At 42.1% G+C, this 26400-nt stretch overlaps 1 protein-coding gene across 1 annotated transcript in view; it reads right to left on the reverse strand.

The window, feature by feature from the left end:
* DGKQ (diacylglycerol kinase theta) overlaps nucleotides 1-26400 on the reverse strand; it is a 109075-nt gene that overhangs the window by 40447 nt on the left and 42228 nt on the right. The window contains exons 4-10 of the mRNA XM_037373287.1: nucleotides 25934-26019; nucleotides 25080-25205; nucleotides 22869-23022; nucleotides 18342-18410; nucleotides 3037-3137; nucleotides 1313-1536; nucleotides 400-490 (exon numbers count right to left, since the gene is read on the reverse strand). Of these exons, the coding sequence (XP_037229184.1) occupies nucleotides 400-490; nucleotides 1313-1536; nucleotides 3037-3137; nucleotides 18342-18410; nucleotides 22869-23022; nucleotides 25080-25205; nucleotides 25934-26019 (851 nt within the window). The remainder of the gene's footprint in view (nucleotides 1-399; nucleotides 491-1312; nucleotides 1537-3036; nucleotides 3138-18341; nucleotides 18411-22868; nucleotides 23023-25079; nucleotides 25206-25933; nucleotides 26020-26400) is intronic.

Here is a 26400-nt window from a genome sequence, read left to right on the forward strand (position 1 = left end):
GTGTAGACATGGTACTTACAGCCATGGTTTAGTGGGACTTGGCAGTGCTAGGTTTGTAGTGGGACTCAATGATCTTAAAGGTCTTTTCCAACCTAAATGATTCTATAGGCAGTGTAGTTACCTCAAGACACAACCAACCAGAAAAAATATCCTGCATGCCAATAATCATTGTGGTCATACATGTAAATCTGCTTGACCCAGAAAAATGGATGGTAACTTCCAGTACAGAGCAACCAGGTCTACCATCAAGACTACAGAAAGTTTTGAGCATCATAACAGTTAGAAGAGATCATCTATCATGAGTGGACTGACCATAATTTTTCTGAAAAGAAAAACATACACAACCCACTTCAGGGTCACTCAGGTGTTACATGGACATGCTTATGATCTTTTGTTTACCTGCCTTCCAAGTAACGGAAGCACTTCTTTGATTACAGTCTGTGTACTGCTATCTTTATTTACTCGTAGAGAAACATATGCCATTCCCACCCTAAAGAGAAAAGAAATACTTATTTTAGGACAATCATTTGACCTATCCTGTGTGTACCTAACTTGGGAATTTTCTATGGGGGTAGGCAGAAATTTGTATTAGTTGAAGAAAGCTGTTCACTGAAGATGATGGCAGATGCAGTATTAGCCCCACACATGAGCAAAGACTTTCATTTCAGGAAACTGGTCATTAAAATTGCAGCACTGCAAATTATTTTCTCCATATACACAGAATTACCTGCACATCTTTCATAAAATTTGGCAATGTGGCTGCATTAGTACAGTGGAAAAATGTTTGAATTTAATCCCACTGCTCTTAAGAGATGAATAGGTCACCAACCAGTCTTGTTTCCACTGCTAAATATGCTTAAAATGTATATTGTCTCACTGGTATATGAAGCAGATTTTTTTTTTCTTAATTTTGTCCTCCTAGTCTCACATCAGAAGTTATACTGAATTCTTCCTACTTACTACGTCTTCCAAAAAACCATCAAGCTTTCAAGTGACGTGTATGTCAGAATTTGTTTACAGATGCAGTTAATGTAACTTTGCATCTTCTTGCCCAAACACACAATATAAATGTGTAAGTTATGCACAGAACATGTTGCACGAAAAGAAACCCATGAGCATGTTTCCAGGCATGCAAATGAATAACGTGTATTAGTCATTCAGAAAAATAAACAGAAGAACGCTGAAATACAGAAGAAACCACATTCTCCGTTATACTTCTGCAACCTCATTAACTGAAACACACCAGGCTAGACAACAGAGGACAAATGTAGTCAAGCAGGGTAACTTCATGATAAAGGAGGAAAACACTCACTTCAGCCAAGCAGGATAAATTCTGATCACTTCCTCATCTTTTGGTTTGGCTCTGATAATCCAAGCTTCAGGAACAGATTCTCGGAATACTGAGCCGAAGTTGCTGTCCTCAGCAGCATCGTTCCTGTTGATAACATCATCAGACAGCAGCGCCTGCTGCGTAAAGGTCTGAAGCTCGTATTCCTGCTGGTCATCATTTATGTAGTATGCCCTCAAAGCAGCCTCCTACAACACAGCAAGATAAATTAACATTTTCTTGAAAAGATATCATTAATACTTGTATAGCCACAGACATCTATCAATACGTCTACTTATGGAACCAACCTTTAACACGTTTTAAGCACAGAATAGTGGAGAAACAGCAGTGGCAAAAAAAAAACCAACCAAGAGCGAAGTTTTGAAAACAAATTTTAGCGGAAGATACACAACGAAAACTTGTGGTGTCAATGAATCTGAACACAGCCCACGGTATTTCTGTCAAATGAAAGTCATTTTAACACCATAGATGAAATGTAAAAATTCAGCACCAATAAAACTACACACACTGCATGCAAAATTTACTCCACAAGGAAATCCACAAATTATACTTCAATGTGCCCAGCTCTGTGTATTGAATCTTCTTGCACTAAGGGTTTGCTGAAAATTAGTGAACTTCTCAGCCACAAGGTTGCCCTGAACCCACACACCTGTGAAGAGGAAAGGGCTGTCCTTGGCAGATGCAAGCAGTCACAGGAATTTTAACATCCATTACTGGCCCATGCCTGCAGCACCTCTGCTAACACAGACACTGTAGTGGATACAGCCCAGTAAGTCACTTTTGAGAACTGGTATTAATCTGCCCTGGTATTCTAAGTAGCAGCCTGAAAAAATGTGCTTGAAAGGCAAGTAGCACTCCTAAATAAAAGTGTTTTCAGCACTGTACACACTTTTCCTTGAAGATCTTTGACATGCAGAACCATTTTCAAAACTCCTGTTCATTTTGAGTAATCACAATAGAAATCTTAATGAGCCGTAGGTTTAAACTGTTAAAATTCTGATGGAATAACTTCTCCATGCTCCTGTGCCAAGTCCTTTATGACTCTGAGTCCTCACCATGTTCAATTTTACTGTGCACCGCCCCACACTCCCTCTGGGCTTCATTTCTGCACAGCATGGGGGCTCTGCCCAGCCCTGTAAATTAAGGTCTGTACAGAACATTTGGTTTAGTACTAAGTCATGCTTCCACCTCAGATGGAGGACTGGAAAAGCTAGGGAGCGGTTACTATATGACCAACAATTTATTACTCTCACAGCCAAGGAGCAGAGGTAACTATGGCATTCTTCAGTCTTCAAAGCTGATTAACTGAAGTGCAATAGCAGGGGCTGTCCAGGATAAACATCAAACCACTAAACACAACAGAAGAGGAGCAAGATCTAAGGAGCTGATTATCCAGTATTGCTCATATCAGTAAAATCAGACTTCATTGTCACACAGGGAAGGAGAATGACTGCTTAACATGCGATGCGCTGTGGTCTTCTGTTATGCTATAGATACGTAGGCCACCACTTCTTCAGATGCTTTAAAATAACAGCACTACACGAAGAAGTTAAATTACACTGTAACATTATAGCCCTTTACAGATTTGTTGAGTCACATTTGTAAAACTGTTAGCTTTCAACTATTGTAATACACAATCATATGTGCCTTCATCACACTGGAATATTGATCTTCACCGGTTATCTTACCACAACTTCTTCATTTTTTGCAATCCTTGGAACTGAAATCAGTCGAAATTGATTGCGTTTCACTGCATCATTCCCATCAAATATCTTTAATGTTTGTTTACCTGAATGAAAACAATTATTGTATTTCAATAACACACCCCTCAAATCACAAAGCTACCTGAATAGGAAGTGTATAATGGAGCTATTAAAGAATTACTTTTAACCCACAGAAATGTATCTTCATCATAAGCTTTGAGGCAGAGTCTTTGCATTTTAATTTTGTTACTGTTTATTTAAAACAGGGGTACATTTGCTGAGGAAAGTGGGAGGAGTATTTCAAGCATAGTTTTATCCTGCCTTTTGACTTAACTTTTTATACATAACTATACTGCTTGTATTATCACTTCTTCGATCCCAGCATTCCAGTCTCCATTTATTACTGGCGAGTTCAACCACCTGAAAACCAAGACAGAGTGCCATCACCTTCAGAACAGCTCCCAAAGCCCTGCCAGTTCTGACAGCACCCCTCTGAAGAAAGTCCTTCCAAGTACCAGGTTAATTGTAAGGGCAAGAGTAGAAAATACAGGAAGAACAGAAAAACTAGAAGCCAGAAGGTACAGCAACTGAAGGGCTCCAACCCTTTGCCGTGTTTCATTTCACTAAAGCCTTACCAAGTCCGTGCTCAAATCTCTGAAAGGGTGAAGAGTTAAGGATTTCAGGTTCACCTTTCACAAAGATGAGTGAAAACTCAGTCAGGTACTGTCCACTGTCTGACCAAGTTTCTGCCTTATTTAAGTGGCTGTTTTAAGAGCAAAGTCAAGTGTAACCAAATTCTCATAGAACAGTCAGTCTTTGAGACGTTCTAAGAACAAGTGAACATTATTAGTCCAATATATGAGTCCTTACTGTCTATGGAAAGGAATCAAGTTAATCCAGACCAAAAAGGACATTCCATCAAGACAAACCTTGTGTCCTCTCCTGACCACATCTTCAGAAGAGACGTGATGAGCTGTTCAGTTTTGCAGGTTCTTTCATGTCCTCCCCAGAGAGTCCATGCTTCACAACAGATTATGACTCTCTTCACAGGGAGAATCTGCCCTTTTTATTGCAGTGTTGGGCTGAGCTGTTAACAAAAGTCACTCTATATAGCACAATGTTACAGATTCTGACCTCATAACAAACCTGTATGCCTGCATCCATCACAAAGTAATAAAACCTACAGAAGCTATCACTTGCAGACCTGAGATATTAGTAATACTAATTGAAAGCCACATAAACCAGCTGTAACATCGACACAACTGGTTAATCCTGCAGTCTGTTAATACACATTGTAAAAGAGAAAGACATCACATGCTGGAATCTACTTCCATCTTTCTCTGACAGCTTGGAAATACTTTGTAGTACAGCTGAAAGTACTGAAAGCCTTTTGGCCTCAAGTAATTTTGACGTTTAGGTTTGAAGAACCACATGAGCAAACTACCATTGGAGAAGTGAAAAATCAAACCACTCCTAACTGTTGGCTGAAAAAAACCAAGCTAGAAACAGAGGCAGAAATGTGCATCATTGGGTATCTTGATTCTGCAGCGACAGATTACAAAACTGCAGAAAGTAATTGCTTTACAAGGACACTTCAGTGATGCTCTGCTAGCCTTCCAGAGCCACCTGAAACTCAGGTACATCAAGTCTGCTCCACCTATTCCTGTTTCAGTATGTGTTCTTCACTTCAAAGGCAGACACTGTGCATAACTAAAGATTCATCCAATACCATGTTGGAAAACAGCCTTTTTTTAAAGAGACTCTAACTCTCAAAGAAAAATTGTGCTACTTTCATTCTTGTTACCTTGATTTCTCACTATTTTGAGATGTGACAGCTATACTTTTTCATTCTCAACTTGTCCACTTCTTAAGGCCTTTCCTTATTAACAATTCTACTGGGCATGGTACAATGTGTGAGTGAGGACATTCACATTAGGTAACATAAAGATCGAATTGCAGATCAAAGCAATTACCAGTACAGCCTCCCATCCTACTCCAATTCCTCTTAGTCTCCCACAGGACAACAGTTACTATAAAGCTATAAAGCTTTGCTCTTCTTTTGCGTTTATGAAACTACGGTAAACCCTGTATGAAGAAAGAATCTCTTATGTTGAGACCCTGAGGACAGAGCAGGGTTGAAGGTGGTCCATTCCACGTGCCTCCACATTATGAACAGGGAAATGCCAGTTAGCCAGGAGCATAAGGAAAGCTCTGGGACTTTTCTATGGAAACAGTCACAGCCGGGCACGTCTCAGAAGTGTCTGTGCACAGCTGCCCACAACACGGGGCACAAACAGGAGACACTAGAGGTCTGCATGCCATTCCAGGCTGCAGTCTCATCACGCAGAGCTGTTGTGACAGCTCACACCACTGGTGTGCTGCCATGGATAGACACAGGCTGCTGAGGAGTGAGGGGCTGGAACAGTGAGGAGCAGGAGTTTCTGTGAGCCCCTCCACCGTGAGGGCAGTGGAGGCGCTTGGAGCTCTGCCTTGGGAAGGATGGTGAGACAGCCAGAGCTCAGCGTTTATGGGCAGTGGGCAGGCCAGCGTACGGGCCCCATGGCGTCTGGCTGTCACAAACGCCTTAGTTGGGAAGAAGTGGTAGGTAAAGCAGATGCTGCTGCCTTGTGACGACTGCAAGAAGCCTCATGTGCAGGCCCTGGGTCCTCAGAGAGGACTTGAGCCGGTGCCGTAGCTGCTGGGGGGAGAAGAGAGCCAAGCATGAGCAACCCAGGTTGTTTCTGGGGTGTGCTGGTGACGGCATGCCGAGGCAAGTGATGAGCCCATGAGGGGAGATGCTCTGCTGGACCTGATTCTTACGAGGGAAGAACTAGTTGGAGAGCTAAAGGCTGGGGACAGCCCTGGCTGCAGCGGCCATGAGATGGTGGTGTTTGGGAGCCTGAAAGGAGGGGAATAAGGCAAAGAGCGGTATCAACAAGTAGGTGTCAGGGGAAGAGACTCTGGCCTGCTCAGGAGCCTGCTTGGAAGACTCCTGTGGGATAGAGTCGTGGAGAGAAGCGTGGTCCGCGAGAGGTAGTGGATTTTCAAGGACTGCCTCCTCCAGTGTCAAGAATGGTCCATCCCAACAATCAGGGAAGAAAAGCAAAGGTGCTAGGAGCGCTGCACGGATGAACAGGAGCTCCTGACAAAACGCAGCCGTGACAAGGAAGCAGGCATGAGGCAGGAGCAGGGAGAAGTGACCTGGGAGGAATACAGAGATGCTGCTCAAAGCAGCATGCGTGGGCTTAAGAAAGACCGCCTTTATTACTGGCGAGTTCAACCACCTGAAAACCAAGACAGAGTGCCATCGGCTTCAGAACAGCTCCCAAAGCCCTGCCGGTTCTGAGAGCACCCTTCCAAAGCAAGTCCTTCAAGCACCTGGCTAACTGTATGGGCCAGAGTAGAAAATACAGGAAGAGCAGAAAAACTAGAAGCCAGAAGGTACAGCAGATGGAGAACTCCAACGCTTTGCTGTGTTTCATTTCACTAAAGCCTTACCAAGTCCGTGCTCAGTCCATGGAGCACAGGTTGCGGCACAGACGTCTCTGAAAGGGTGAAGAGTTCAGGATCTCATGTTCACCTTTCACAAAGATGAGTGAAGCCTCGGTCAGGTACAGGCCGCTGTCTGGCCAAGTTTCTCTCTCCTTTCAGTGACTATTTAAAAGCAGCATTGCTGGAGACACGCATGGATGAAGAGGGAGCTCCTGACATTACCATCAGAAGCAGGCGCACAAGAGGCAGAAGCAGAGGTGGGTGAGGTGGAAGGAGTACAGAGGCACCATCCCACCGTGCAGGGGTGGGCTGAGGAAAGCTAAAGCCCACAGGGAGCTGCTTGTGGCAAGGGACGTGAAGGACAACAAAAGGGTTTCTCCAGGTGCGCCATCAGCAAAAGGGTGACTAGGGAACATGGGGGTCTGCTGAGGACTAGCAACGGGGACCTGGTCTTAAAGGACGTGGAGGAGGCTGAGGCTCTGGTTGCCACCTTTGCCTTGATCTTTGCTGTTAGGAGCAGCCAGCAGCAATGCCAAGGCTCCTGAAGACCAGTGGGGAAGTGCGGGGCAAGGAAGACTTGCCCTCAGCGGTGGAGGATTAGGCTAGGGAACATTTAAACCAGCAAGCCCACGGGTCTGCTGCAATGCACCCGGGGGTGCTGAGGGAGCTGCCTGATGTTGTTGCAAGACCACTTTCCATTACCTTTGCAAGGTCATGGTGGTTTGTGCGAGGTTCCCGAGGAGTGGAAGAAAGCAGGCCTTACCTTCGGGAAGGGTGGGAAGGAGGCTCTGAAGAGCCGCAGGCTGGTCAGCCTGAGCTCTGTCTCTGGCGAATGTGATTGAGCAACTAATCCTGGAAACCCATTTTTAAACATATTGAGGAGTGGCAGTTGTCAGCACAGACCTATCAAGGGAAATCATACCTAACTGATACGGTAGCTTTCTATGATGAGACAGCTGGCTGTGAGTGGATAAGGAAAGAGCACTGGATGGTTGTTTTATTTACTTTAGTAAGGCTTTTGACACTGCCTCCCTTAACAGCTTCATAGACAAATGGATGAAGTACAGAGTTGGTTAGTAGAGAGGTGGACTGAAAACTGGCTGTACTGCTCAAATGGTTGTCCACAGAAGTATGTAGTCCGGCTGTAGGCCAGTCACCCATGGAATACTCTTCCAGGTCTTTACAGGGGCCAGTATTGTTTAGCTTCTTCACTGATGACCTAGATGATGAGACAGAGTACATCCTCAGTGTTTGCAGAGGACTCAAGACCGGGAGGAGTGCTTGATAGATATGTGCGCTGCCATACAGAGGGACCTCAACGGCTGGAGAAATGCAGCACCAGGAACCTCACAAATTTCAACACAGTGAAATGCCAAGCCCTGCACCTGGACAGATATAACCCAGGCAGCAGTCTGACTGGCTGTAAAGCAGCTTGTCAGACACACCCTGCGGGTCCTAGTGGACACCATGTTGACCATAAGCCAGCAACATAGCAAAGGTGACAAACAGCATCCTGGACTGCATTAGTAACAGCATTGCCAGTAGGCTGACAGAGATGATTATTTACCTCTACTTTGCCTTTCTAAGACCTCATTGGTAGAGTTGTGCCCAGTCCTGGGCTCTTCAGTACAAGAAAGGCATGGATGTACTGAAGCTAAGGCAAGGAGTGCACATGAAGATGATGATGGGACTGGAACATCTCCCATATGAGGAGAGGCTGAGAGAGCGGGGAGTGTTCATGCTGAAGAATGAAGGGCTGGGGTTGGGGTGGGTTCTTATCCATGTGTATAATTAATTGATGGGAGGGTGTACAGGTGAACAGACAAGAGGAAATGGGCACAAATCGAAACACAAGAAATTACATTTAAACCTAAGAAAAAACTTACTGTGAGAGTGGAACAGGTCGTCTAGGCAGGGTTGTGAAGTCTCCCTACTGGGAGATATTCAAAACCCAACTGGATGCGACCTTGAACAAACTACTCTGATTGACCCTGCTTGAGCAGGGCATTGGCCTAGATAAATCTCCACACTGCCCTTAGTACAAGGGATGCTTGTACTAAGAAAGAGACAAACAGAATAAGTAAGATCCCAATAGTCTGGGTTGGAAGGGACCTTCAAAGATCACCTAGTCCAAACACCCTGACATGGACATCTTTCACTAGATCCGGTTGCTCAAAGCCCCATCCAACAGGACCTTGAACACTTCCAGGGATGGTGCATCCACAACTTCCCTGGCCAACCTGTTCCAGTGTCTCACCTCTCATTGTAAAAATTACTTTTTTATGTCCAATCTAAATATACTCCCCTTCGTTTTAAAATGCTTGCCCCTTGTCCTGTCACTACAGGCCCTGGTAAGAAGTCTCTCTACATCTTCCTTATATACCTCCTTTAGATACTGAATGGTTGCAACATAAGGTCTCCCTGAAGCCTTCTCTTCTCCAGGCTGAACAACCCCAACTCTCTCAGCCTTTCCTCACAGGAGAGGTGCTCTAATCCTCTGGTAATTTTTGTGGCTGTCCTCCGGACCTGCTCCAACAGGTCCACGCCTTTCCTGTGCTCAGGACTCCAGAGCTGGATGCAGGACTCCAGGTGGAGTCTCACCGGAGCAGAGCAGAGGGGCAGAATCACCTCCCTCAACCTGCTGGCCACGCTTCTTTTTGTACAGGCCAGGACATGGTTGGTTTTCTGGGCTATGAGTGCACATTGCCAGCGCGTGTCCATTTTTTCACCCACCAGTATCCCCAAGTTTTTCTTGACAGGGCTGCTCTCAATCCCTTCATCCCCCAGCCTGTACTGACACTGTGGCTTGCCCTGACCCAGGTGCAGGACCTTGCAGTTGTCCTTGCTGAACCTCATGAAGTTCACATGGGCTCCCTCCTCAGTCCTGTCAAGGTCCCTCTGGATGGCATCCCTTCCCTCCAGTGAATCAACCGCATCACTCAGCTTGGTGGCATCTGCAAACTTGCTGATGGTGCACTCAATCCCACTGTCTCTGTAACAGTACTGGTCCCAGTACAGACCCCTGAGGATCATCACTGGTCCCCATCTGGACATTATGCTGTTGACATAATCCCACTGTTGACAATCCCACTGTCTGTCACTGATGATGATAGTACATAGCAGTGGTCCCAGTGCGGACCCTTGAGGGACACCACTTGTTACTGGTTTCCACTTGGACGTTGATGTGAAAGCACAAAGGGTTAAGCAGGAAGCAAAAGAACTAAAAGCCTAGATGAAAGTCCAATTGAAGAAGAAAAAACCCCCGCCTTTCTAAATTATATCTGCAACATGATAGGGCTTTGGGCTTCTGGTTTTGCATGTTTATTTCTGGCTCCTTTCATGAATGATGACCTTTGGAAACAGAGCTCTAATTTCCTCTTTCCTATATGACTATTCCTTAAGTACTCATTTGAAAGAGTAGTTAGCTGAAACCTTTTACACCTGTTTAAGAAAAAAAATCTACAGAATTTCCATATGCAACATACACTCTTTACAACAATGGAGAGTGAATTATTCTACTGGAGAAGGGAGCTTGGGGTATATGATACAATACATTGGGACTTTTCAAGCAGTTTTGTTTTTTTTAATAAGAAAAACAATATTACCAGGTTGATTTGGCTTTTCAGTTTTTAAGTTATTCAGTTAGTGACTGTGTCTGTTGTCAATTTTATTTCAGTCACAATAGAAGGAACATTTGAATATCATCAACTCTCACTTCTAAAGTATCCTTGAAACTCTACTGCCATTACATGGAGACTATAGCACACATCAGAAAGTGATCCACAGCTTTAAATCGTGCTGGATTAGTGTCAGGAAAAGTGAAATTTTACAGAACAGATTTCTGTCAGAGTGATCTCCATGGTGACTTTAGCATAGACAAATTTTAACCAAAAGACACACTGTGTCTTGGATGACTTCTTTAGGGCTGACACAACTTGAGAAAACACAGCAAACGCTGATTACTGACAGCACAGTTGATGTTCTGAGTAGAAACTTTCATAACATTATCAAAATCTCCACTGTTTTCTCTAGCAATCCAGAGGGCAGACAAACATCTGAGAATAAAAACATTCATCCAAGTTTTAGTACTTGTTTTCATTCGAACTGCCTTTGTAGTCTGCTAGCTGGACTGAGAGAATCCCTAGCAATTTTAACCACAGATTTTTTTAATGAGCTCTCCACTTCGTATGATCAGCCAAAAGTTGGCTTGACTCCTAAAATAAACTGGTTTGCAAGGAGGAGTTAAGACCTACAGACCAGTAGTAATGTCCTAAGCCCAAGTACATTCCTTAGCTAAATACACAGTATGCTCTAGTCCTGCTTTCCTTAAGGTTAATATGATAATCTGTCACACAAAACAAGCTTAATTTATCAGTGTTTATCACTGTCCTCCTCACAGGGGTCAATTCTACCGCAACCTGATGAGACATGGCTTTCTTGCACATGAGTGTCTGGGGACACATTAACAAAAGAAGAAACAGCTATTTTCTTGACCACAACCAGTCAGGCAGAAAACCACTTCCCAGCTGATTTAAGTATATATCTGTAACATGAAAGTTAAAGGCTGTCTTATGCCAGTCTGATTTGTTGAACTAGCCTTGGAAAGAAGCTCAACTATAATAAATTTTAAAGTTAAAGAAAGCTCTTTCTCCCTCCTGTTCCAATTTTTAAATATTAAAAAATGATTCAATTATAGAAGGGAAGTTCACATACAACTAGTTAGTATAAAAAAAATCTTGCTAACATGCAACATATGCACATACCATATGTTAGTATTCAAATGAGTTACTATTTGATCCATAATACTGATATGTCACTGCCAAATGCCTTTTATCTTTTCCTGTTGGATCAGACTACACAGTATCAGGACTTTCTCCTGAAAAACACATTACTTTTTTTCTTATTATGGCATACTGAGTTGAAAAAAACCCCGTTCTTCATGCTTATGCTTTTCAAGAAGAAAACAACTACAAAAATGTCAACTCCAGGCATAATTTACCAAACTATGGAATCTGATTTCAGAAGCTAAGATACCCAGTTTTCCTGGGAAAAGGATAAACAGCATTTGAGGAGTCCAAAGTTCATGCCCTTTGACTTCCAAATCCCTACAGACAGGGCATAGCTTCTGAAAAGACTTATGTGCAGCTTGTGGCAGAGAGAGGAAAATGATGTAGTCCTAAATATTTTTGCCACTGAAGAAAGCTAGAAGCCTACACCAAACATACTGGTGGAATTTACTCTTAAAAAGACTAAATTCTAGCAACATCATTTAGCAAGAACCATTCTTCCCAGCAAAACCTGTGCTATCCACATGCTTTCTGCTCTTTCCCTAGTCACCGCTACTTCAAATTACAACAGTGTGGACTGGTAAACTTTCGTTATCCACAACCTACAAAGCAGCAATAAAGCAGCTAAGAGTTGTGGTTTGTTGGTTTGTGTTTGTTTTTTTTTAAAAAAATTTGTCTTGAAGACAGCCTTTCAGAACCCCAGATTCTTCCTTTCTCCAGCTGTTTCTCTTCTAGGAGAGCCATTTGCAAGTGTGTCACTTCTCTGGAGCTGTTTTCATGAGCAGCTGAAATCCCCCTAGTTCCAAGATAGTTCTGAATTATGAAGCTGTGTTAATAGCCATCCTCCCATATGGTAGCCACCTCTTCACCCTCCTCCTGCAGGGTGGTTTTTAGATCTCCAAGCATGTGCCGTATGTATCACCACTTAATCTGGTTTCACCTGCTTCTCTCTCTAGCTTTAGAGCTCCAAATCCATTGAAATCATGTTTCACAGGAACATGTGACATGCTTAGTTATCTGTAAGCAGTTTTAGCACAGTACAATGACTCTTTTCATGAAGGCTGAACATTTTCCTAAGTGCCTTTAGAGGAAAAACCCCTCGAATGCGCACACGCTGTCTTTGCTTCTTCCTGAAAACAGTTTGCGCCTTGCAGAATTACAGTGAAGGTCTCCTCTGCACTGTCAGCAGGTTTGGGACAAGACATAAGCAAACACTAAATCAATGATTTGGGTCTGTCTAATACAAAACCACTTCACGTGCCCTACCCAGCAGGTGAACAGCTACCTGAGCAGAGGACTGCCAGGCCAAAAGAGTGGCTGTGGAAGGACGTACTGTGAAAAGTATGTTTGCTGACAGCACAGCAGCCCCTGTTTCTCTCCTCATACAGACTCCTCTCAAACCTCCTTCAGGGAGGGGTTTCTCTGGACGGCTACATTTTGCCCTGCAGAAAAAGGGCTGAATCAGATGGTTCACATGCAGCCTGTGAATGCTGTGAGACACTCACAGGGCAGAGACATTCCCAGGTCAGGGCTGGGCCCTTCCCTTCACTTGTCCCTGTCTGACAACCGCATTGCACATACACACAGCCAGAAAGTATGATGAGCCCTCAATGCACCTTCTGAAACACGTCTGCACACATTTCCAGTAGGCTACTATGGAGAAGCTGTACCAAAGCATTGAGACCAGCAGGATATTAATGCAAAGAGAAGGCATAATCACAAAAACAACCCAGAAAGCATGGATCTCCATGTCATTCTTAAGTATTTACAGTTAAATTTTTTATCTGATAAGCCTTGTCATAAGGACTTCTAAGGCAGGGAATAAATTAACACTAGCTAATAACATTTGTGAATATATCTCCATAGTTTTCTGGCAATGATGCTACAGAACTACAAGAAGATTTTTTCAGTCTTTCTTCTTGAAGAGATTTTCCATAAAATATCTTTAAATTTTCAGGAAGTAGTCAAGAAGAAGTGCTTGTCTTCCCTGAAACAGACATCTAGAGCAGCCAACATTTTGACTACCAACTGGTATGAGACATCAAGGATGAGGGGGGAAGGGATTCAGGGAACAAGAAAGGGACAGGCAGATGGAAAGGCAACCAAGCCAAAGAAGCAGCAACATTGGGGACCAAATGTGTTTGGGGAAGGAGGGGAACTGGGAGACAGGTTGGGGAGGAGCATAAAAAACTTGGTGAGAAGTGAGAACAATAGTGGGCAACATCAAGTGTCAGAAAAGGCAGATGAGTAAGGTTGAGGGAAGAAGAGGAAAAGAAGTTATGCACAATGGGGAAAGTGAAGGAAAAGAAATGTGTGATTTTTCTGAACACTCATTTTTCTTTCCCAGAAGTTACAGGCAATTCAGCCAAGAAAAGGAAGTATGTAACCTCTTCCAGCACTTAAGCCACTAGTTCATTCAACACAGTTGAGTATAACCCTTTTTTAAAAAGTATCTTCAAACGCAGGTGAAACAAACTGCCTTGGGAGAAAAAATATTTTCAGCATGACACACTGAAAAAAAAAAAAAGCTACAGCAATTCAACTTGTAAATGAGTATCGCTTGAAGTACCACTAACAGAAGCTTTTATGAGGAAAGAAGTTGAGACATGGAGAAGCAACAGCCCTCAACCACTATGATGGATAAGCTTTATATCGAGTAAAAGCTGCCTAGGCCTCACTATACAGTAGTCAAGTACCCTCAGCTTTTATTGATTCCTGGCAAGGATTTAGGCCAGAATCTAATGTCTTCTCACATTTCCAGATCCCTGCAGACTGACACACAAGTAAGAGCTCTTAATAACTCATTTCTTATTTCAGGAATTACTGAGATAGCTCCTCTGTGATTCATTTGTTGCATATATACATTCAAACAATGCCCCCCTCCTCCATCTTCATATTACCATGAAATAATAGATTTTCAAAAATTTGCCTTTGAATTCTCAAGCTTGAGAGATTACATCTGTGGTTGCATCTTAGCCAAAACCAATGAATTCTGTCTCCAGGGAAGAAGAAGAATCTCTGCTGGTCGAAACCTAGCTCAGCATCGCATCTCAAAAAGGACAGAAAATGCAAACCCTTGAAAGGCACCCCTAAGGAGAACTTTTAATCCACTCCTTTACCGCCACCCTGTCCTGGTTTCAGCTCGGGTAGAGTTAATTTGCTTCTCAGTAACTGGTGCAGTGCTGTGTTTTGGATTTGGTGTGAGAACAATGCTGACAGCACACTGCTAGGACTTTTTAGTTCCTTGGGCCCTGCCAGCGAGAGGGCTGGAGGGGCACGGGAAACTGGGAGGGGACACAGCCAGGGCAGGTGACCTGAACTAGCCAAAGGGATATTCCATACCATATGACGCCATGCTGAGTATATAAACCAGGGGAAGAAGAAGGAAGGAGGGGGCATTATGGCGTTTCTCTCCCTGAGTAACTGTTATGTGTGACGGGGCTGTACACCTGCCTGCCCATGGGAGTGGTGAATGGATTACTCGCTTTGCTTTGCTTGCATGCGTGGATTTTGCTTTACCTATTAAATTGTTCTTATCTCAGCCCTCGAGTTTTACATTCCTTTCCGACTCTCCACCCCATCCCTCTGGGTGAGGTGGAGTGAGCAAGCAGCTGCGTGGTGTTTGGGAGCCAGCTGGGGTTAAACCATGACACACATCCAGCTACTGGAGGTCTGTCAATATAGAGCAGTTTTATCAACTATATATTCCCAGAATGACCAATAATTATTTTGGTATGAAAATGGACTTTGGGACTCAACTCTTCACCCAAGCAATACAATTAACTACATTAATGACAGCATCCACATGATGTTTATCCTACTATCCCTGTAACAGTCAGTTCTCAAGTTCATGGTTCACTGTGTAGACAAGTCCTTAGAAGCTGGATCGTGTTCTCAGGCACAAGGATTTATAGTCTTTTTCTAAACCTGCTCTGCACATCTGCTAAATCTGTCATCTCAAAAAAAGTAGGATTGTTCTTATGATCATTTTAGCCTTTTGGCTTCAGTATCTTCGTATGCTAAATTTCATGGTTGACTTAACATATTCAAGTTCCCAAAATTAAGATTTAAATCTTCAAAGTTTACACTTCACTCAACAAGGCTTCTACAATAGCAAAGAAACAAAAGGCAATGCAGACCACTAATTCAAATCTTCCAGCGTTAATCTATAGACTTTGCATTCCTTCCTACTGGCTTCATTCCTACAGAAAACCAGGTCTTTACAAGTCAGTATTATTCAACTTGTTCTGACTTGTTTTCATTGTTTTAAAAAATATGCATCTGCAAAATGTGGAGAGCTGGAATTAAGAAAAGGTACAATATTCTGGAATATAATTTAATTCAGATACTCCTGAGGGAGAGCATGGTAATATCCCAAAAGATATGGTAGAGGTACTGAGTCAATACACATAAGCTAATGAGCAGCTTGCTCTTGACCCATATCACACAATGGTATTATCTAGAGACAAGTGGAAGAGGTCCAGCACGCTATTAACTGTGCCTCTGTCATGTTTAATTTGATACATTACGATTTCCCACACACAAAGAAGCACAGAAGCACAACAGCTGGTGGGTGAACTCCTGTTAAGAGAAGTTATCAAAGAAGCCATGCCCTGCCCTGATGCAAGGGCATCAGCCCCACAGGCTGGGGGAGGCACCCAGCAGGTATGTTCACAGGAGAAGCTCTGTGGGTCACTTCACCAGCTCAGGAGGGCACTTTAGGTTGTGGTACTCTACAAGATGCATGGAAAAAGCACTCTGAGATTGTGCAAGATTTTTAGGGGATGTTTCAGGGAGAAACAAAGGCAGGGGAAGGGAGGAATCAAGGTGGTTTGAGGAGGAACAAGGATGGGAAAATAAGAGGTATAAGAAGATACAAGAAGCTGGTCACGTGTAAAGATGTTGCTGGGCAGTGCGCCTGCCTGGCCACGCCCTGCACCTGATCAGCACAGTCAGTCTCATTAAATGCTATTTTTAACTCTCTTATGCCTGCAGTTTCCACTCTTTTGCATGCAAATGGGCTCCTAAGTACAGCAACTGAAGCAGGACCACATGTCACCATGACCCATGTTGTCCACAGTACCAGCAACCAGAGTGACAGCCGTTGTGTGAGCACCAGCAAACATCAGGCTGGACTCAATGGCATGCAATGTAAATGGCCTGGGAGCCACATGTACACGTGCCTGAGTGAGACACCAAGCAGAGGTGACTACTGGAGGGACAAGGAGGTCCAGGATGACTGTTGGAGATTCTGATGGCTGGGGGTCCACTGGGAGACCTGGTGGTGTGTGTCTGTGTGGGCGCATATATCTATGCACACACACATGCACACAGCTACACATGCATGTATATATATACATAAATATATATGTATCAGAACACATGTATGTATACACACACACACTCCCACTAATAGACCTTCATCCTGCTCAGCCACAGAGGGGACAGGTTGCTGCAGCAACTTCACCTCTACTGGGGTACCAGATTTGGAGACCCCTAACACCATTAAACTAAAGCGTTCAAAATTCATCTTGTGTGTGTGTGCGCGCACGTTTGTTTGTTTGTTTTGTTTTTAAAGAGACATTAGAATCATTCCCTACCTATTGAACTTTCTAAATCTGCAAAGTTACTGGGCTTTACAGTGACTTCTGTTTTGTGAAAATGTGTCAAAAGGAAGCAATTTGTTGTAATGCCACTGTTCTATTTAGAAACCAAGTAACAATTCCTTACACTAGCCTTGAAAATGTACCATCTACTGCTGCTTTCTCCACTTCACAGATGGACACTGTGTATGAACAAAAGATGTATTAGAGGCTGCATCTTGCCTTCAATTTTCCTATCTTTTTTCCTTCTTTTGAGAAGGCTGTCTAAAGCTGAACTGTCCTGTACCAGTACTTTCAAACAATCCAGATGAAATATCTGGATACATAATTTGCTCTCTTTGACAGCCATGAGCAAGCGAAATAGCCTTAGCTGATAAAGCATAGAAGTCCTGACACTCAGGCACTTATGTCACTTAAAACACTGGAAAAACTGAAAGTTTCTTAGATAAACTGCAGTTCGTCAGAGCCTGGTCCCACAAGGGAACATGGTGGTGGTTCATAACTTACTGTCATAAGAGACACCAGCTTCAAATCTTAAGAAGTGAAGTAAGACCATGCTTGAGATCACTTCCCTAACCATGTTAATTATTTATTGTGCTGAATTTTTGAAAATCCAAACAGCATTTGCACAATTATCCTCTTAATTGTGTAAGAACTTTAGGCTTAATAAAATAAAATAATAAAAAAAAAACCAGGAAAAGTCATATTTATTAATTTGAAATTTCATTCTTTACAACAACCCATGCAGCTATATTAGGCAACAAGTACCATGTTTTTCTAGTAACTATTATGGATATAGGGGGTGGGTTGCCCTTAAACTGTGGTTGGCCTCATCTTCTGAAAAGTAAGGGTTTGGCTAATAACAACCCCAGAAAACTCCACACACTAAGAATCTAACAGCATAAAAAGCAACCAGCCTGGCTCAATCCTGACACACAGGAATACATACACTTTTATTGCAACATGCCCAAGAAAAAAACCCAAACAACAAAAAAAACCAAACCCACCCCACCCCCCAAATCACCTGGTGTCTTCAGTAAGATTTGGATCTAGCTACCTTAAAAGAAAAAGGCTTTGAAAAGACATGTCTGCCTTTCAAACTGGTTGCTTACCTATGGGTTGTTAACACTGTGTTTTCTGTCCTTCCATTACCAAATTGAGAGAAATCATGTGTTTTACAGGGTAATGAATGGATTGTCACTTGTACCAATCTACCAGTGGAAAACAGTAACGAGATACTTGCAAGACCCTGGATAAATATATTGGACCAAAACTTTGGATAGCAAACTGATACCGAGCATAAGAAAAATAGCCATTTACTACTTTTTCATAAGGCAAAGCAAATTAAGATTATATGAATAAAGACTGGAATGGGTGTGTATTCACCACTTACTAAAACTCTGCTTACTTGAATCTGTCGAAATTTGGATATCTTTGGCTGATGCCTGTATTGACCCATCAACATCGTCATCTTCATCTGTGAAAACAGAAACATTTAAGAAAGGTTTTTTGTTAATTTGAAATAGGGTGTGGAAGTGGGAGGGAAGCATTTTTCATTTAAGGATGGTTTCATCAAAGAAGCTAACACAAAACAAGCCAGTCAAAAAAGCATACTTTCCTCTTCTGCCTATTTTATGATAATAATTCATACTATAAAAACAGCATTAAAAAAGTAAACCTGCACTGTCATGTAGCTATAGTGAAAGTGTACCTGAAGCCCTTCTACTATTAGCTTTAATACTGCATCTACTGCATTTCATCCCTTTCTTAAGTTGCAAGGTTTGCTTATGAATTAAGTATATACAGTTTCCATTATGTTTTATATCACCAAATCAGTTCAGGAATTGCAGTAACAGCTTCCCATCAGAATTACGGGTGTTATAGAAACAACTTCCATAAATGAAAAATAGATCTGCTGACACCCAAAGAGAAAGAAATTACTGCACTCCACAAGAGGACTTTGAGAGCTGCTCACTGCTCTCACTAAAACCTAGGAGCTAACATGTCAGATAATGTAAATGTCACCCTGTAAAATCACACATAACATACTTAGAAAATACTAAATTAAATGCTACTAACATTTACTTCTGTGAAGATAACATCCTGACTGCATTGTCACTCCTGACACACAGGTCCATACAGAAAGACTGGTGCAAATTTAACCATGATACATTTTTCTTCTCTAAGGGTAGTAGTAGCATGCAACATAAGCCAACCCCGTGGGCTGATCGTGTAATAGTATTCATACTCCCACCCACTGAAACTCCCAGTCAGTTCTGACTGGGATGCAAAGCTCCTTAAATATATAAATCAGGCAACACCTTTTAAAAACTACACCTTGCAGTTGAGGGAGAAAGCATGAAATCAATGCACAGAATAAGAGAGAAAAAATAAAATAAAATCAGTAAAGACAGATCTTCAGAGCAAAAGAGGTACTAGGGAAGTCAGAATCCTTACTGAGAAAAACCTTGCAAGAAGCATAATCGCAGCATGTCAACAAGGGTCCTTAGCAGGAGTCCTAAACTGGAAATACCAGGTAACAAGGATTATTTGGGTAATACTTGAACTGACTACAAGAAAGACGAACAATAATATTTCTGGGTTGGGGTTTTTGAAATATAAAACAAGGGTTGAAATACCTTCCCTGTTACAGTTGACAAACAGGTTAAGCTGCAAACTGGAAAGAAATGTAGACAATATGGTCTTGAAATGCCCTGAAATAAATGGAAGCTGAATGCCTTCACAAATTCTACTTCAGACAAAAACAAATTAAAAAAAAAGTAAATACAACGACAAGAAATGAAAGAATTCCTGATTGCTCCCAACTGCCCCCTTTTTCTAAGTTTAGATGGAAAGAAACTGACATTTTTTATTACTCTTTCCCCCTCAGTCCGGATAGTAGGGAAATCTACACTACACTAACAGCATCTTGAAACTATTCCAGTGAAGCTCAAAGACTTCTTTTGAAATACACTAAAACAGGAGTCAGTTGGAGGAAAAGGAGATAACTCCACCATTTCTTCCCCTGGTAGTCCATGAGTTTTGAAAAGCCACCTTCAGCAGAGAGATGTTAACTACATGTTGGCCATGAAGCTTAGCATTTACTCAGTGGCAAAAGCTAATCAGAACAAATGCTTCCCAGCAGGTCAACGATGATGTGCTCATTCTCTGTCTAGGACAAGTAAACTGATACTTCCCAACTATCAGCTTGGGGAGAGCTGTGCCTGCAGCAATTAACTTATCCAGATGACTGGCAACATTTCTTTGGTTCCACAAACCAGTCTTTTCACAATCTGAGAGACACCCCTTGTCAGCTGTGGCAACAGAAGAGCAGCCTCTGTGCATGCCACCGTGTGAAGACTTCTGAACAAGTGTGCTTGCAAGATGCATCCCACAGGAGTGGCCAGAAGTGCTACCTGTCTTCCAACAAAGCTGAAGTGCTCCTTGCTTCCCTAATGTGCATGCAATCTTCAGCGAGGTCTGCCACCCAGAGTCTCTGCCTCCCCCTGGAAAAGCAGCAGCAACTCCCAGGACAGCTCCCCCAAGCTGCTCCGTGGTCAGAGTTGCTTCAAACAGGTCCTGAAGTGTGTCAGGGAGCTGCTGGACCGATGACATGTCTTGGTAACTTCCAGCACATGCCAGGAGCTAGCGGGTTTTTGAAAGAAAATGCAGGTCGGTTCTGTGAACATGGGTGAGCTCCCTCGACATCACAGGATGATGTGAGAATCAGTTTAAGGCAATTGCTGGCTTTGCCTTCAAGGAATAATCTGCGCAGAGGGAAAGACATGCCTAGTGATGGCATTCAGTGCCTTTGGCAGGGACCTGCAGACAGTTGATCCCCAGCAGATGGCTGAAAGCAGCAAAACTTCAGCAACAGGTCTAAAAAAAAAACCTTGATAGGATGTGAGTGGTGTAACAAGGACCCACACATGAAGGCACCAGGCTTGTACCTGAACATCAATGACCTAAGTGCTAAAAATGTCACATACCATCATTGGCTAAGGAAAACCAGAACAAAAAGCCTTATGCACAGCAAACTGTGGGGCAGGTACCACACCACAGATATTCTCCATGCCTTATGCTGAGCCACAACTGTGGCTCATTGACCATGAAAAAAGGAAGATGCCATGTGCTGCGGCAGCTATCAAGTTCAAAGGTACACCTGGGACCAGCAGCAGAAGGGGAGCACCCCCATGGCTTGGCTGGTGCTCCCCCAGGTGTCAGCAGCCCCTCTACCCTGGGAGGCTGCTGCCCACCACACAACAGAAAGCTAAGCCCAAGGAGGAGAAATTTTCACAGACCAGCAGAAAAGAGATCTGGTGTTAGAAAAGAGATTTTTCAGGATATTGCGGTATTTTATCTGGATGTATGCAGGCTGAGCACTACAAAAATACATCCTGCCTTTCCAAATGTGGGGCGTTTTCTTTGGGTTTGTTTATTTTTTTTCATCTCACATTAAAGCACTGGAAAGGGTCTAAGTATTTTCCCTTTGCCATGCATCTGTTTCTGACTGACCTGCACTGCATTCTCTCAATTCAAAGGACAAGACACACATTTAAAATAAAGGAATGCAAAAAATATTATTTCAAAAAAACTTGAGTATATGTAACACAAACTCATACACTTAGCATGTGGCCTAAGACCTTAAATGGAAAACCTCTACCATCACCTGAAATAATGAAGGAAGAGACTAGAAGGTGAAGCTATAACCTTTGATTCCTTCACTCAAGGTGCTCTGTGTTTAATTTTACTTAGAGGTGATTTAAAAGCCTGACATATTAAAAGAACACACTGCTGTTTAAAAAACAAACTTAGTTAACGTCAGAAAAGACTTACACGACGAGGCTATTTAGAAGGTTTGTGATTAACTTCTGTTCATAATACAACTTTATCTTCGCTTAAGTCTTTGGGGAACCTGTAGAATACCTAACAATAGACCTGAACCAAGATTCTTGAGTCTCCCAGCAAAACGAAGCTTATCCATATAGTTTATTTCTGGGTTTTCTTATGTTGGGAGCATTAAAAACTCAATGACTTTGACGTACGTGCAGTACTTCACCTTCCCCAAACAACAAGCATATTCATTAAAAAGAAAAACAACTCACTGAACAAACCCAACCAATGAAAGCAACATAACACCTCCCCTCCCCCTTCAACTTCTATTGGTCACTTCAGCGTATCTAGGTTATGTACACTTAGGGTCATGCAGTTTATGCAGCAGCAGGACTACTGCCATAGCTTCTGCATGTGAGAATGCACGGATCCTGCTACCAGCCAACCACCTTCACCAAAACCAAACGTGCATGTTCAAAGCAGAAAGTTCAAGAACAACCTGTCAGGCTGAGAAAAGTGCAGTTGCAAATATTTAACTTCCACAGTGTACTTTTAATTTACTTTCCTACTTTCAAGCACCAAAAGAAAGGCGTTATAAGAACATCATAATCAAAATATAAATTTGAAAATACTTCAGCAGCTTAAAAAATTCTCTTGTTCCTAAAGAGCTGTTAAGCAAACATACACTCTAGATGGCAGCAGAACATTACTCTGTTAAATATAAATACATGGTTTCCTTTCAGTATAGAAATCTTAAAAAGGGCTAATGCTTAATCAAAGAGGCAAAGAAAAAACAATGTGTACCAGCAAGTGTTTGTTGCAATGGTAACACTAATAATACACATTTTTGGATTTTAGGTTTTCACTTTCTGCATGCTTACTATTTAAAGAACAGTTTTCAAATTGCCCTGTACAAGTAAACAGAATTTTTAGCATTTTGCACAGTGTGCGTTTAAAAATCTTTATCCTGTCCCAGAAATAGCAAGAAGTTACAGTGTTGCCACAAAAGCAGTGAAAACTGGGAATTGTATATATCAGTGATTTACAGTGCTAGGGTAAACATGATCATCAATTAGCTGCATTCAACTGTCAAAGTTTTTACCTGATTCTGTTTGCAAATTTTCTGATATTCGAAAACAATGCAGTTTGCTGAAGTTGCGAGAAAATAACTGCACACAGCTTGGAGGAAGAATCATATTTCTTAACCTTCCAAAAGTACATTCTGGTGTGACAATTACGTAGCAAGCAGCATGAGCCTATAAATAGAAGCATCAATTAAGGACTTAATGAGACACAAAGAAAGCAAATCTGTTTATAACAAAATATGCACTAGAATTGCAAAACCCAGGCTAGGGCATATATAGACCTTTTGTAAATCACTTTCATGAAGTGAGTGACCCATTTTTCACTTTAGATTGTCTTTTGTTCCATTCAGCTTTTATATAACCAATAATCGAAAGTCTTAATGTGAAGAAACTCCAAGTACTGTAAACTTGCTCTATTAAAAACTAAAGTTTTTTATATAGCTATCTGAGGAAGTTTGAAGTTTTGGTCTCAAACCCTGGATCTTCCATTCTATATGGTTATTTACTGAGGGAGGTGGGAAAGGTAGGCAGGTGTCCTGTTTCAGCTGGGATAGGGTTAATTTTCTTCTTATTAGCTGGTGCAGTGCTGTGTTTTGGCTCTGATGTGAGAACAATGCTGACAGCACACTGATGGTTTGAGTTGTTGCTGGGTGATGTTTATACCAAGTCAAGGACTTTTCAGTTCCTTGGGCCCTGCCAGTGAGAGGGCTGGGGGGGAGACAGGACACAGGAAACTGGGAGGGGACACGGGAAACTGGGAGGGGACACAGCCAGGGCAGGTGACCCAAACTGGCCAAAGGGATATTCCATACCATATGACGCCATGCTGAGTATATAAACTGGGGGAAGAAGAAGGAAGGGGGGGACATCTGGCATTATGGCGTTTGTCTTCCCAAGTAACCATTATGAGTGATGGAGCCCGGCTTCCCTGGGGATGGCCGAACACCTGCCTGCCCGTGGGGAGTGGTGAATGGATTCCTTGCTCTGCTTTGCTTGGGTGCCTGGCTTTTGCTTTACCTATTAAATTGTTCTTATCTCAGCCCTTGAGTTTTACATTCCTTTCCAATCCTCCTTGCCATCCGTCTGGGTCAGGGGGAGTGAGCAAGTGGCTGCGTGGTGCTGGGCTGCCGGCCGGGGTTAAACCACGACAGCAGGTTATAATAAACAGCTTGAAAACAGCAATATCCTCTTGCAGATTCAGTGATAACACTGTTAGGAGTTTTTATTCCAAAGCATAACTAACTATTTTCTGCCTTCATACTTGCAAGAGATCTTCCAGCATTATTTCATACACGTACCTTTGAATGTGTGGCCATATAGCACATTACATTTTTTAGACTGTCCTCAAAGACAACCCTTCCCACCTCAGAAATTATGAATCATATTAAAAATACAAAATCCACAATATTTAAAAAGATATTATTCATCATACCTGAAACACTGAATAACCTCCGTTTCATTTAAAATTATTATTACACAGTTTATTACATTTATTACAGTTCCTATTTTATTACTTTTCATTTTACAAAATTTACCTATTTTATACTTAATCTTCACCCCATCTAGTGCTGCTTTGCACTTTCTTCATATTTCAACAAGAGGTAGCATTAAACGGATGGACCAATTGTTATCTACGCAGCAGACTGTGTATCGGTATGTGAAAAGCTGTGGCTTTCATGAGGATTATTTAAGCATACCATTATGTTGCATTGGAATTCAACATGCATCATGTGAACAGAAAAGACAGAAGCCAATAATGATAGCTTAAAAAAAAACCCAGAACATACAGGTTAAGAATTATTCTACACTGAAAGAAGGATAAGCATATTGGAATGGTAAATCTTTGACCTTGCAGAATTCATACGACATGAAAGAAATTCTGATTTCACATAGGAAAAGTAACTGCAGGCTTCTAAGCAGAAATCTATAATGATTAGTCCCTGACAAATTTTAATTCTATTGTATTTACATAAAACTTAACTGTGATTTTGAGAATTGCTCCTTTTAAAGACTAATGGGGGGACTTAGAAAATCAGATTTTCCATGTAACTCAAGTACATATTTATATAAGTACATAAATGAAGTGTATTTATGAAGTGTATATAAAGTATATTTATGAAGTGTACAAATATTTTATATAAAATGTTTAAATAAGCATGTGCATATCTCTCTCTCTCTATATATATATATATATGGTTCCCACAATTATACACAACAGCACAACATACCAGGATGCCACACCATTCACATCTCATGCCAGACAGCACCTCAGAAGAGCCACAAGTTTTTTTGCAAACTTCACAACGAGCACTTGAAGAAAGGTTTCCCTCCCTCCAGTGGTGGTGGTAAGTGTCCTGGAGGAACACATCAAGACTTGGTGTTACACAAAACATAGAGAGGCATCCTCAACCTAACGTACAATCAGCAATTCAAACAGCTCTGGGGAAACAGCAACACAGACTAGGACATAAAGTATTTTCTTACTTTATACAAACTGAACAATCTTGTATTTCACAGAAAGAAGTTTATTAAACTGCCAAAAATAGTTTAATATTTTTAAATATTCTTTTTCTTCACAGTCCACTAAAAACTGTTTATTCTTTATTTAAACAATTATCCTGAACAGGTTAGTATTATGCATATATTTTACAGCAAGAAGGTGGGCAGTCTTGCCTCAGACAGACTGCAGGAAGCCTGAGGAATATGACAATGTTTGCCAGGGATGGAATGCAGCAAACAGCTCAACATATATGGGGGGTGGGGGAAGAGTTCCATGCCAGCTTCTGCAATGCAAGTTTTTAGATAAGATGCTTAATTATTATTTTTTTTAATTAGGACATTATATACATTACACAGACTTTTCAGCACTGCTACAATAAGCATCGTACGTCAGAATTTAAGTTCATTTTGCTATCTGTGATGCATTCTGAAGCCACATTTCCTTTGCCTGCCAATAAGCAACAAAAATACTTTGACAAATGGCAGCATGTGAAAGAAAGGCCAAGGCTCCTCCCCCTCCTCTAGCCAATTTTCACACTGAAAATGCACGACCACTTTCTGCTGCAGAGGCATTCACACTTACGTGGTCCTGGTGCCCATCCTGGTGACACTGTCTGCAGTCACTGCAAGCAAACAGGATACAGTCTGTGTGCACGTGTAGCTCACATACTAAAAGCATGAAAACAAGAAAACTTCTTTAAGCTAGAAACCCCGGGGTGTTTTTGCTTCCCTTCCCTCCCTCCCTCCCTCAGTCCTCCACTACCTTTTCACACCATGCTTTCTTTCCTTCATGCTCTTTTTTGTTCAAAGACAGGCAATGAAGGAAGTTTATCAGCATTGTCCTGTGTGTTGCTCCATTTCCTTTGCGTTAAACTGATGCCACAAGTATTAGGAAAGACTAAGCTCATTTTGCTCATAAGCACTTGCTGTATTTCCTTCAATACAGCAAGTTAAATTTGCAACAACTGTTTGGCTTATTACAGCTTTGTCTCACAGTTCCACAGGAACCACTGCCTACTCCCATATAATCATGCCCGAAAGTCTTACTTC

Source organism: Falco rusticolus, chromosome Z (genome assembly GCF_015220075.1).
Source record: "Falco rusticolus isolate bFalRus1 chromosome Z, bFalRus1.pri, whole genome shotgun sequence".
NCBI lineage: Eukaryota > Metazoa > Chordata > Aves > Falconiformes > Falconidae > Falco > Falco rusticolus.